This window comes from Terrapene carolina, unplaced genomic scaffold (genome assembly GCF_002925995.2).
Source record: "Terrapene carolina triunguis isolate 2854851 unplaced genomic scaffold, T_m_triunguis-2.0 Scaffold402, whole genome shotgun sequence".
NCBI classification, from domain to species: domain Eukaryota; kingdom Metazoa; phylum Chordata; order Testudines; family Emydidae; genus Terrapene; species Terrapene triunguis.
Genome location: NW_020664753.1, coordinates 3,124,964 through 3,138,242, shown reverse-complemented (window position 1 = coordinate 3,138,242; position 13,279 = coordinate 3,124,964). Strand labels below are relative to the sequence as shown.

At 45.5% G+C, this 13,279-nt stretch overlaps 1 protein-coding gene across 2 annotated transcripts in view; it reads right to left on the bottom strand.

The window, feature by feature from the left end:
- Positions 1-5,246: 5,246 nt before the first annotated feature.
- LOC112118852 (cytochrome P450 2H2-like) overlaps positions 5,247-13,279 on the bottom strand; it is a 17,448-nt gene continuing 9,415 nt past the window's right edge. The window contains exons 4-9 of one of the 2 annotated variants that reach the window (XM_026658160.2): positions 11,158-11,318; positions 10,084-10,260; positions 8,693-8,834; positions 7,529-7,716; positions 6,533-6,674; positions 5,247-5,698 (exon numbers count right to left, since the gene is read on the bottom strand). In XM_026658160.2, the coding sequence (XP_026513945.1) occupies positions 5,517-5,698; positions 6,533-6,674; positions 7,529-7,716; positions 8,693-8,834; positions 10,084-10,260; positions 11,158-11,318 (992 nt within the window). In that variant the 3' untranslated portion in view covers positions 5,247-5,516. The other variant, XM_026658161.2, reaches the window with a different exon arrangement.

Sequence of the window (13,279 nt, the reverse complement as noted above, 5' to 3'; positions counted from 1 at the left end):
CTTAATACCCATCAGTTTGCTGATATTCCGACACTGAAAAGTGGCTGATTGTGGACAGTGATCTAAATATGGTCTCACAGTGCCATCTAGAGTTCCCACTCTTACCATCTCCCTACCGCATGTCATCTCTGGACACAGAGCCCACAATTACACTAGCTTTTTTGCCTCTGCAGCTGTATTGAAGACTCAGATCCATTTTGCTATTCCCATCTTTTTTAGTGTAATAGAATCATAAGACTGGAAGGGACCTTGAGAGGTCATCTAGTCCAATCCCCAGCACCCATGGCAGGACTAAGTAGTATCTAGACCATCCCTGACAGGTGTTTGTCTAACCTGCTCTTAAAAATTTCCAATTATGGGGATTCCACAACCTCCCTAGGCAATTTATTCCAGTGCTTAACCACCCTGACAGTTAGGAAGATTTTCCTAATGTCCAACCTAAACCTCCCTTGCTGCAATTTAAGCCCATTGCTTTTTGTCCTATCCTCAGATATTAAGAAAAACAATTTTTCTTCCTCCTCCTTGAAATAACCTTTTATGTCCTTGAAAACTGTTGTCATGTCCTCCCTCAGTCTTCTCTTTTCCAGACTAAACAAACCCAATTTTTTCAGTCTTCCCTCATAGATCATGTTTTCTAGACCTTTCATCATTTATGTTGCTCTTCTCTGGATTCTCTCCAATTTGTCCACATCTTTCCTGAAAAGTGGCACTCAGAACTGGACACAGTATTCCAGTTGAGCCCTAATCAGCGTGGAGTAGAGCAGAAGGATTACTTCTTGTGTCATGCTTGCAACACTCCTGCTAATACATCACAGAATGATGTTTGCTTTTTTTGCAACAGCATTACACTGTTGACTCATATTTAGCTTGTGATCCACTATGACCCCCAGATCCCTTTCTGCAGTACTCCTTCCTAGGCAGTCATTTCCCATTTTGTTTGTGTGCAGCTTTTTGTTCCTTCCTAAGTGGAGTACTTTGCATTTGTCCTTATTGAATTTCATCCTATTTACTTCAGACCATTTCTCCAGTTTGTCCAGATCATTTTGAATTTTAATCCTATCCTCCAAAGCACTTGCAACCCCTCCCATCTTGGTATTGTCTGCAAACTTTATAAGTGTACTCTCAATGCCAGTGGTGGGCAACCTGCGGCCCATCAGAGTAATCCCTACAGCCCGCCGCTTCCTGCAGCTCCCATTGGCTGGGAATGGTGAACCGCGGCCACTAGGAGCTGTGGGGAGCCATGCCTGCAGACGGTCAACGTCAGCAAAATGTCTTGTGGCCCACAACCAGATTACCCTGATGGGCCGCAGGTTGCCCACCACTGCTCTATGCCATTATCTAAATCATTGATGAAGATATTGAACAGAACCGGACCCAGAACTGACCCCTGCGGGACCCCACTCATTATGTCCTTACAGCATGACTGTGAACCACTGATAACTACTCTCTGGGAATGGTTTTCCAACCAGTATTACATCCACCTTATAGTAGTTTCATCTAGGTTGTATTTCCCTAGTTTGTTTATGAGACGGTCATGTGGGACACTATCAAAAGCTTTACTAAAATCAAGATATACCACATCTACTGCTACCCCCATCCACAAGGCTTGTTCCTCACTGAGCATCTCCAACCACTACCTGTATTACGTTCGTAACTGTCCTCAAATGAAGAGGGAACTGGCCATTTGGGGTAGAGCTTAGAACAGAACCCCCATTTCTGGTGTGGCCCCTCCCCCGAGATATGGCTTAACCTTCCTCCCTCCCTTTTCTCTCCCTCCTGTTTGCTATCACCAATATCTGATGTGGCTTCTCCCCTCTCCTGACGTGGGTTAGCAGCTGGGTCCTATGCTGCTGTCGCTGCCTATTGCCTCCTCTCAAGTGACTTTGCCCTGTGCCAGGTTGGTGTCCCTTGACAAGGTTAGCAACCATGCTACCAGCTGGCAAGGCGCGTAACGGCCAGTACATGCGGGACAATAAGGTAAATAGCACAAACTCCAGTGATGGGATGACACACCAGGAATAGCAACGAACGGAGGGGGGAATTACTAGGAACAGGAAAATAGGATCTGGGGAAGGCCATGGTTCAAGTTAACTGAAAAGTAATAAACATTTATAAATAGGCCCCACCCCCTAGCACTCACAAACTCCTCCAATCCCACCTCCCTCCCTGGCACTTTCCCCAGGCGGGTGGCACAGCTCAGGTGGCACGTCCCGAGACAGAGAGGTGCACCGCTGTGGCAGTGGCCAGCTTAAACAAAAGTCCCCTTACTTCTTTTTCACCGCTGGGTGGGGCAGGATCCTCTGACTCAGCCAGCCTGCCTGGCCTGGAACCCTCCTGGGGCCTGGCTCTCAGTAGCCAGTGCCTGGTCAGATCTTTCGCCTCTGGTCCCTGGGCATGCAGACCTGAAAGCTGCCTGATCCCCGCAGCTAAACTCTTAGAGTGGTCCAAAACTTCCTCCAAGGGGAGGGGGAATTCAGCAGGGACTCCCTGAGCCACTCTGACTCTCTTCCAGCCTCCACGCTGACACGCAACCCTGTTTTCTGTGTCTGTAAAATCAGGTTGTCCCCTGCGCAGCTAAGTGCCTGGGGGCTGTGCAGCCCTGGCTTCTCATTGGTCCAGTGGACTGCTTCAGCAGCTCACCCCATGCAGAAGTCCGCCTATAGTCCCAAGCATGGGTTTCTACCATCTAGTTCCTTCTACCTCCACCCCGATCTTCAAGCATGCTTAGAATGGGGTCAAAGGACGTCAGTAGCCATCTTATTTAGAGCAGCATTGCCCATCTCAAGAGATCAAACACCATGAGTCAGACAACCAAAAACAATGAAACTGGACCTAAAAATTATGAGGTTTTTTTTTAAGTTTATATTGTTTTTTTCTGTCTATTGATAGTTTAATTCCCCCCCGTCCCTCCCAGGTGAGTGTGTCTTTCACAATCACTGTTGTTGGGGTGAGGTGTTTTGAACCCCCTCCTGCAGGAGCGCTCACCCCATATCTGCCCTGCCCCTGTCCAGCAATTAATTCTGCCTCCTCAACCCTCAGCCTCTCAGCACAGCCCCCCCTCTCCCCCGCCCCATCTCCCTCAGTCCTGACCTGGTGGGGGCAGGGAGGGAAATGTAGAGAACAAGTTGTGTCACCTTCAAAATTCCATCCCATGGCTACTCCTGGGGTGTTACCACAGCCTACTGCACTTTACAGGCTCAGTCAAACTCCTTGTGAATTGCCCGTCTCTACAATGTGTTGAAGCAAAGCCCTGAATCAGAACTCAAGGAATGTTTGGCTCCAGGCCTGGATCCAAAGTCGGCAGTTCAGGCCCATCTCTACTGAATAGAGGGCACCATGTTGTGATGGTGGCAGTTTGTTTTTAAATTTTTCCCCCCTATGACAAAGTTCCTCCTCTATCTTGGTGGGTCCTGCGCTTATTGGCGGATTTTCTTGCCGCAGAGATTCACCATGTGGGTTAGGGAACAGACCAGAGACCTTCCCCTCTGGAAGAACCCACAGTCCAGGTCAATTGGGAGGTTTGGGGGGAACCCGGGCCCGCCCTCTACTCCGGGTTCCAGCCCAGGGCCCTGTGGACTGCAGCTGTCTATAGTGCCTCCTGTAACAGCTGCATGACAGCTACAACTCCCTGGGCTACTTCCCCATGGCCTCCTCCAAACACCTTCCTTATTCTCACCACAGGATCTTCCTCCTGGTGTATGATAACGCTTGTGCTCCTCAGTCCTCCAGCAGCACACCCTCTCACTCTCAGCTCCTTGCGCCTCTTGCTCCCAGCTCCTCACACTCGCACCACAAACTGAAGTGAGCTCCTTTTTAAAACCCAGGTGCCCTGATTAGCCTGCCTTAATTGATTCTAGCAGCTTCTTCTTAATTGGCTCCAGGTGTCCTAATTAGCCTGCCTGCCTTAACTGGTTCTAGCAGGTTCCTGATTACTCTAGTACAGCCCCTGCTCTGGTCACTCAGGGAACAGAAAACTACTCATCCAGTGACCAGTATATTTGCCCTCTACCAGACTCCTGTACCCCACTGGTCTGGGACTGTCACACCCCATAAAGGGTTAGTTTAATATTCAGAGGGGTTTACTATTTGAAGATGATCTTTAGAGAGTACATGTTTATAACGTTAACCTAATATACGTTTGTGATCCTGCCGCCATATTGGATATGATGCCGCAGGGAGATTTTCCTTGGTGTAGCCTGACATTTTCTGGCAGGACTTTGTAAGACATTGGAAAGGGAGTCTGGTGGGGGGCTTTCCACTCGATTATAATTAAGGGTGTTTCTGTTATGTGCAATAGTATATGGATAGTCTATGGATAACGCTGTGGTAGTTAAATTAAGCATATTTTTTAATGCTTTGACTCCAATTTTGCTCTCACTTGAAGCTCTGCAGCCCTGTTCAGTGAGGGTGCACAGGAGAAAGAGAAGCCAGAATTCCGCACTAGTTTTGCTGATCATTTGGAAGCATGTCACATAAGAGGAGCTTGGAATGTGTGTTTTGATGGTGAATGGTCATTATCATGATCTAATCTACGTAGAATGACAGGACTTATTAGAACCAGGGGAAAAGCCTTGCAGAGGTTGGGAATAGCAGCTGGACGGCTGCAGCAGATCAACAGAACTTCCTTACTAAGGGTGATAAAGCATCATTTAGACTTGCTTACACCACCAGATGGCACGAAGGAAAATTAAGTTTAGGGCTCAGTGGGAAAGAATCAACATGAGAAACAACATCAGGATGGGTGAAAAAAAAGTAAGATACAAAAATACAGGCCCAATTCTGCGGCCTTTATTCTCATCAGCAGTCCTATTGACTTCAATGGGATTACACATGAGGATTATTTAACATAAGAACAGCCATACTGGGTCAGAACAAAGGTCCATCTAGCCCAGTATCCTGTCTTCCCACAGTGGCCAATGCCAGGTGGCCAATGCCAGGTGCCCCAAAGGGAATAAACAGAACAAGTAATCAGCATATAATAAAATAAACAGAACAGGTTTGATGGACCCAAATTCTGCTCACGAAAGAGGTATTGGGGAAAGGCAGTGGATGCCAATGGAATGGATAAAATAGTCTCCCAGGCCATTCTTTTTCAGCCTGTTTCAATTAGAGCATATTTATTTGTAAGACAAGATGAGGTTTGGGGGATAAAAAAATCTGCAGCCTCCTCAGTGTATTGTACAGTAGCTGGCACATGCCAAGCTAAGCTTCCAAAATGCTACACCAGAAATGAACTACCTCACAAATGTACTGAAAACATATCCAGTTTTTGTCAAGAATAGAGTCACATCTGAGAACACTATAGGGTTACTATAGCTGGCTGGGGTGGGGGCCATTATATATTTATTTTTTGGTATTACACTTAATTTTGTTAAATCCCAGTTACTTACAAAGCCGGGTTATTTATCTGTCTCTGTTACAACACAGTGAATTAATTTCTGTATTAATGAATTCAGGACCATAGACAACCAAATTCATGCACTACTCTAGCACACTGAGGTGGCTTTTCATGGTCTTTATCGAGGCAAAACACAGAGCTGGTATGGCTTTGGTGCATTTGACACAAAACTCGTCACTAGAGTTATACTGATGTCCTTGGGGTCAACGAGAGGCTTCAAGGTAAAATTCTGCAAAATCGTTGTCAGTAACAAAAATAGCTCCATCCGAGCCAGACCCTCTCCCACACAAATCCGCTTTCCTGAAATGAAAAAGGAATATTGAGGAGATGTGGGAGAGCTTTCTTTGCAACATATGTTAAATATTGTTAGAATGAAACTAAACCTCAGGATTAAAGTTAGATGCACATTGTGATTCAGGGTAACGACATGGAGAATAATGGCCATTTCTCAGAGTTCAGGAAGGTATGAAAGTGTTTGGGAGCTTTAGAAGCCTTTCACAGAATATTTTAAAGGCTGAGCTCCATATAATAAGTGGCCTTTTAAAAACCAATATGTGGAGACCGGTGGGCAGATGTGGGGTTTGAGGAATCGTTAATGCAGGTCCTGAGCCAGTTAATATGTTTAAGGTGGAAATGACACAGTGGTTCTTGAGTGGAAGGCGGAATTAACAGATAGCGAGATGCAGGCATGCTGAGTAGCAGAATGGAGGAGAACAGCATACAGGGTTTATTAACAGAGTGTTGGGATTTTCATTGATTGGAGTAAAGTTGAGAAGTTAAGCAGCCCCTGCTGATCTCTCTCCCGGTGACTATGCAGCCAGCTTCTGCCCTGTTGCATGTTACTCCCTTCAATTTTACTTTTGCATGCACATTCAATCACAATTCGTCCACAGTGGGCTGACACAGACAGACAAAGGAAGATGTGAAGTTGCCAGGCAGAGCGGAGAGTAGTGCGTGTTCAATTAGTTTAAAAAGGAGACTGGAGACGGACAGATACTTTGCTGTTGTGAGAGGCTCTGCTTCAGGGATGGCCCGAAAAGGCTCTGCAGACTACAGTTTGAAAACTCTTTGTATACTCAAGACAAACCAAAGAGAGAATGGTCTGGGATCTGAAATAAACATGGCTTTTTTTACCTGCAGAAAAAGGCATGAAGAAGTCACTCTTCTTAAAGGCACCATTTTCATCCAAGAAATGTCCTGGATTAAATTGCTCTGGCTTTGGAAATTCTCTGCTGTCACCTAGGACCGATTGCAGAGCAGGGAATATAGTGGTGCCCTGATTTAGTAAACACAGATAAAGAACGTTTAAGTGGATACTGTTCAAACCAAAAAGCCTCCAGAATTCACTGAGCTGATTAGTTGGACACATTTTTCTTTCCTTCATTTCCTTGCATCCCCTGGAAATTCATGCCTTCAACCCGATCTAGAAATACTCAGATTCCATGAGAAAAGGTAACCCCACCAAACTGCAGCCCACCTGGAACAACTAGACCCTGGAATTTCATAAGAAAGGCTGCTCCCATTAGAGTACGACCCTGGTTTCTACATCAAAGAGGTTTGGAAAAGTCTGGCTAAGATCCAGAAGTGTTAGGTGCATCTCTTAGCTGCTATTTGGAAGCAGTTGAGTTTCCCTTGTCTTTATAGTTTAGTCATCACACCAATAGTTTCCCCATAACTAACTAACTAAACTAACAGCGTGATAATGCTAAAAAGCCCTATACAACTCAAAGTAAAATTCAGTTAGCAACCTAGGACGTGGTCACTGCGAGTTGTGGTGTATATTAACACCTCAGCATGTCTAAAGATTGGTGGAGATGGAATCATCTCAGAAATTGACCTCCCAAAAGAGGCTCCCAAAAAGAGGGAAACTATTGCACACTTGCTTCATATCTTTTCCACATATAAAAGCTTGAACTAGGCTCTAAGCCTTTCTTCTAGAAGGAGAGATGAGCCTGCAGAACGCAGGGTTCTGTTCTTCTTCATGCTAATAATAACTGGAGCATTATTGGTAATTGTGAAAATACCTGTCATGCTCAAACCAGGGCAAACATTTCTATTGTGAATAATTCAAAACTGAAAAAAGGAAAAGGTAGAAGAACTGGATTTTTCAGAGAAACCTTGAGAACTAACCTTTGGGATAACATATTGTCTGAAATGAGTGTCTCTGGTCACTGCATGTGGGACACTCAATGGGACAAGGTTAACGAATCTCTGGATCTCGTGTATCACAGCATCTGTGTAGGGCATCTGGCTTCGGTCTGCCATGCAGGGGCTTCGGCTTCGGCCAATCACACGGTCAATCTCTTCATGAACTTTCTCTGTCATCAAATGAACAGGTTAACAATAAAGCTAAAGAACACGATTCCCATAATTTTGCCCCCATTCTGTCACATAGTAAGAAATACACACGTCTCAGCAGATGCACGTTGGGAATATAACAAGTTATAACAATATAACGGTTAGTTTTGGGTTACAGAAACTATTGTACATGGTATCTAGGACAAAATGCCTATAATGTAATTATTAGGGCAGTGATATGGCTCATGCCTGGTTATGTTATAAAAGAGAGCACAGTGTGATGTTATCGCCAGAGCATATAACTAACTGCTACACAAGAGACTGAGGCCTAAAATTTCCCCCCACCAAAGTCAATCATCCACATGAACATGGAGGAAGCCGATGAGGTGGAAATTAGCGCTGTATATTAGCTGGGTTTTGATAAATCTCTAGCACTGACAGAGTTTTGATTTAAGCCCTTACTCAATCCTGACACCTACAAGATGACTAAATCCTAAAATGAAATGGCTTTGCCTTTATCTGAGTGGAGGGTGCCCGTCTGACAGCCCTGGAATCCAAAGGTACCTGTTACCCACAGACCAGGCACCATCTGGCCAATGGCAGCGCAGGCTTCCCCCACACAAACACATACACTTTCCCCTGGCCCGTGAGCGTTAACATGAACCGTGAGGTGAGAAAGGAATCCAGTCACAATGGCCTACTCAGTCTGAAGGCCCTGTGCTGAAACCGCCCATAAGGAGGCCGAGTAATGGCAGTTGTGATGGTGCTTTTCTAATGCAGACACCTGTCTACACAAACTGAACTAAAACACTCAGCCCCAAACACCTCTCACATTAATCAGCCTGCACACAGTGGTGACATGACTCACTTCCAGCCCACGCCAGATTTGATCTGGTGACTTAAGGGGCAGGGGTCTGTAGCCATTAGAGATTCCTTGAGCCATGCAATCCCCTCATCTCCCCAAGATTTAAAATTGTGTGTGTGTCTGTGTGGTACCTTCTATATCTGGGTATTTCAGAAGAATCAGGAGTCCATGTCTCAGGGTGGTGCTTGATGTCCCTGTTCCAGCAAGGAATAAGTCTATTGTGCTTCTCACCAAGTTTTCAGTGTTAAATTCCGACTGGCCATTCTGTTGCTCCTGTAGAGAGACTTCTTATAGTTGTTTGATCATTGACTGTAAGAGTATGGGATCTATTCATACAGGCCCAAACCCTCTCATCTTCTACGTGCTCTGTGACCCACTCAGTATCTTTATAAAAATCCTTACAAAAAATGGGCCACACCCCTGGAGATTGCAGTAGCACTGCGGGGTGCTTTAGGCCATTGCTGTGGAAACCTGTGGTCTTTTGTAAAAAGGAGAACTGGAGCATTACAGTAACCAAGTTAGTTTTCATCTGTATTTCTAACTGTTAACATTGAACTTGTTGTTGATTCCTTTGCTTTCCTATTTTGTTTGCCTGGGCAGCACTAATTGCCTTGATAACCTTGAATTAGAAATGAAACCAAATGTTTCTAACCAATTTTTATGCTCCAACGGAAGCGAAAACCCACTGAAAACACAAATGCCTGGCTACCTGTTGAACGAGGAGTGCACTGATAGAACTCGTAATAGGCTGTCGTTGCAAAATATTACATGGAGATTAGCAGGAGGGGTTTCCAAAGAAGCAGGTAATAGGTTAGGTCTGTAGGTGTGGACATAGGCAGCCATTTGAAACTGCTTTCTTCTGCTAATTCCACTGATGCTAACACAGAGCAGTAAAAGTGCCTCTGTCCACCCACTTAATAAAAACTCTTTCAATGGCTAGATTACAAACAGAGCAAATCTACCTGTTTCCAAGCACTTTTGATACCTGGTTTGGGTGCTCTGTCCTTTTAAGACATCTACACTGCAATAAAAAAAACCACGGCTGGCCTGGGTCAGCTGACTCCAGCTCGTGGGGATCAGGTTGAGGGGCTATAATATTGCAGTGTAGACATACGGGCTCAGGCTGGAGCCCAGGCTCTGAGGCCCAGAAAGAGGGAAGAGGCCCAGAACCTGGGCTGCAGCCCAAGCACCAATGTTTACACAGCAATTTTATAACCATGCAGACCAAGCCCGTCAAGCCCAAGTCAGCTGACCCGGGCCAGCCGTGGCTGTGCTGTGGGTCTTTCATTGCAGTGTGTGGATACCCGTAGAGACAAATTCTGTTTGTCTTACTCACTGGTGTAGTCTCACTGGCATCATCGGCACTACTCACACAAATGAGGTGAGCAGGGCTTGGCTTTTAGAATGTAAGTTCCAGGGGCAGAAACCAGGTCTGCCTTTCGGTCTTGTACAGAGTGATAAATACCCATTATAGGTATAACCCACTCCACAGGAAAGGGGAAGGGCTGCTGCCCTCACTTACCTGTTCCATTTTGATGAGGAAAGCATCGATGAAGTCTCGAGGGCAGCTAAGATCCAGAGACTCTTTGTGCATCTTCACTCTCTCCAGAACAAATATTCTCAACTCCTCTGAATTTTTAAGTAACTCCTGGTGAGGCCCAGGTATATAATCCATGAGAGTTGGGAAAAAATTGTACAGCTAGAATGATGGAAGGAAAAGCACAGCTTTGTTTATCTGGACATAACAAATAATCAATTGATTAAATTGGCCCAATTGACTCAGTTACAGCAGCACGATACAATACTTCTGTGGCACGTTCCTGTGCAAATGGATTCTAAAGAACTTCTCCAGCTTCACTAATTCATTCTACTCGATACACACATATTCCTCACGTAAACTGCAGTGACACTCAGTTCTATTCGCTACAATAATCTCCATTATTTCCAACATAAAACCATCCCCAATATTCACATGCTTTTCTTGAAAAATCACACTCAAATTCCCAAACCTAACTCGGACTACAGATTTTCATAGGCAGTAATAAAACATTATAGACTTTACAAGTAAAAGGTATCTTAGTCTTCCTCAGGTTGGAGTGAAGGAGCCAAATTCTCTGCTGCTGTACCTCCATTGATTTCGACTGAGTTCGACTGTTGTGCATTTGGTGAGGTTTTCAGCAATGGGATGTGTGAGTGGCTTTGTACTGGAAATGAAAAGGAGTTTGCTTTGCGGGTGAGGAATGTGACCACATTCAGGTATCCCATTGTGAATATACTAAGGCATGTGAATTGCAATGGTTTGGATAATAATGTTTTAATTGGCAATTTCCTTGATTTTTACCAATAGTGTTGAAAGGGAATGTCCTTGAGCAAACGTAATTCTGAACAAATGAAGTGTTTTGTGTGGGAATTTAAATAATCCTCAGAAACAAGTTTGAGGCTGAGATTGGTAATAGCTGCAGCCTAGTGAGGAGAATAGGAACATTAAGGGAATCTAAAATAACAATTGTTTAAGGAGAATGAATGGTAAAAGAAAGAAATCTTTGTCCCTTCCTCCATTATAAAGGAGAAGAGTGGGAAAAACCACTGAACACACCTGTCCCAGGAGAGAGCGAAAGACTTCATTGTTTTCCTCTGTGAGTTTAATTAATGTCAGAAACTTCTGATCTTCATAGTCAAACCGGTCCCCAAAGACAATGGAGCAGATGATGTTGGAGACAGCATGGGTGAGAGGGATGGTGGGGTCAAAGGGTCGCTCTGCAATAAAAACAAACCAGGGTCCAATTTTTAATTCAGTATTTTCACCTACAGCATCACATCCTTTGATGTTATTGGGAAGTTCTGGATGTCCTGGCCCCAGGCCAAGAGTGCAGTCCCTAATATTCATTGGGGAGGGTGAGTTATGGTGTCACAGTTCCAGGGTAAGCTGGGCTTTAGACCCCTTTCAGTCCCTCTCAAGAGCCCCCCCTCAGGTGACAGGCCTGAGTTCCTGCCCCTCTCTGAATGGGAGGAACTCCTCAGTCCAACCACCCTTGGACTGGATATCTGGGCGGCAGACTCACTACTTCCCAACTATGGTAGCATGACAGGCTGCTCTGTGCTGGGCACCCGTGAGCCCTTTCCCTCCAGGGACCTGTGACCAGCGGGGGATCAAAGTGACTCAAAAACAGCTTCTCCAAAACAAAGTGTTATTTATCCTCCCAAAGGTATGCAGCACACAGAGCAAAAACTAGAAACAATAAAGGCTTCTACACACATTCCTTTTACCTAAACAATCTTTCCTTGCAAGCTTTGGTAAGTTCCATTCAGCCCAGTTACCTCCATCTCACTCAGCCCCCTTCCTGCTTGGGTGAAAATCCTTAAGGTTTTAGTATCCCTGTTGGATGCTAGTTTCTGTCTCGGAAGAGAATACTTGCCAAATAGCTGAAGCTACGCTGGGCGTGTTCTCAGATTAACAGCTTCTCCATTATTAACCTTGGCATTCTCTCTGACCGTACTTATCTTTGCCATTATTTCATTTTCTCTTGGTGTCCCCCTTTCAGCCTCCTTTTTATTTAATTCAGTACAGGATAATATCACACAGATAAACTGAGATGCACATGAAAAATAACACAGATATTTCCCTCATTCTCCACATAGGGCTTCCCCAATGCTATCTCTGTACATTTATATTAAATAATTATCCCCATTTTGCTGGGAATCAGCTTTCACTCTGTCTCCTTTGCTGCTCTCTGCCTGACACACTCTGATCTAACCAGGGACCATGAGTCCCTCTCTGAGTGACAGCTGCCTGTGTGCCATAGGCTCTTTACACAGGCCTGACAGACAGTATCCCTTTCAGAACAGGATCCTGCATTCAGAGGATTCTACCTGAGCCATTTCTTGTAGCATCATCACAAACTCCTAAAATGCAGTGGGGCCTATACAATATTCAAAGGAATTGTCTACAAGACTTCACCCCTCTGACTTGAGACCACATTGCACAGGGAGAACATCCCGAAGCAGCATTTTCTCCATGCAGTGTGTTCTCGCCTCACAGCAGACTCCTGCTCATGTCTCTCACCAGGGGTGAAAGTAACTTAAGGGACTTACCGGTACCTGAAGTCCTGAGCTGGGGGGCGGGGCCTCAACCGGAAGAGGCATGGCCTCAACCTGAAGAGGTGGGGCCTTTAAATTAAGATTTAAAGGGCCTAGAGCTCCGGCTGAGGTAGCAGCAGCCTGGAGCCCCAGGCCCTTTAAATCACCACCAGAGCTACCAGCTGCAGACGTGTCTGGGAGCCCTGGGGCTTGGGGGCGATTTAAAGGGCCAGGGGCTCCGGCCGCCGCTACTGCAGCGGCTTACTTTCACCTCTGTCCCTCACCCAGGCAGATTCCTTTTGAGTCATTATCTACAGGAGCAGCTTCCCTTGGCTCAGGATACACAAGTGGCAATAGCAGTAAAGTGGCTCTCTCTTGTGTCTGTATCATGGGTGGGGAAGGTTCTCCGTGCATTCTCCTCTCATACACACAATTCACCCAGATGGACAGTAAACTTCATTTTAGCCCTTAATGTTGCACTGTATATTGCAAGAGGCAGGACGGTCTTGTGGTTAAAGCAGTGGCCTGGGTCTCAGGAAATCTGGAGACAATTCCCAGCTCTGCCACAAACTTCCAGGTGTGACCTCGAGCAAGTCACTTAATCTCTCTCTGTCTCAGTTCCCCGTCTCTAAAAGAGAGAA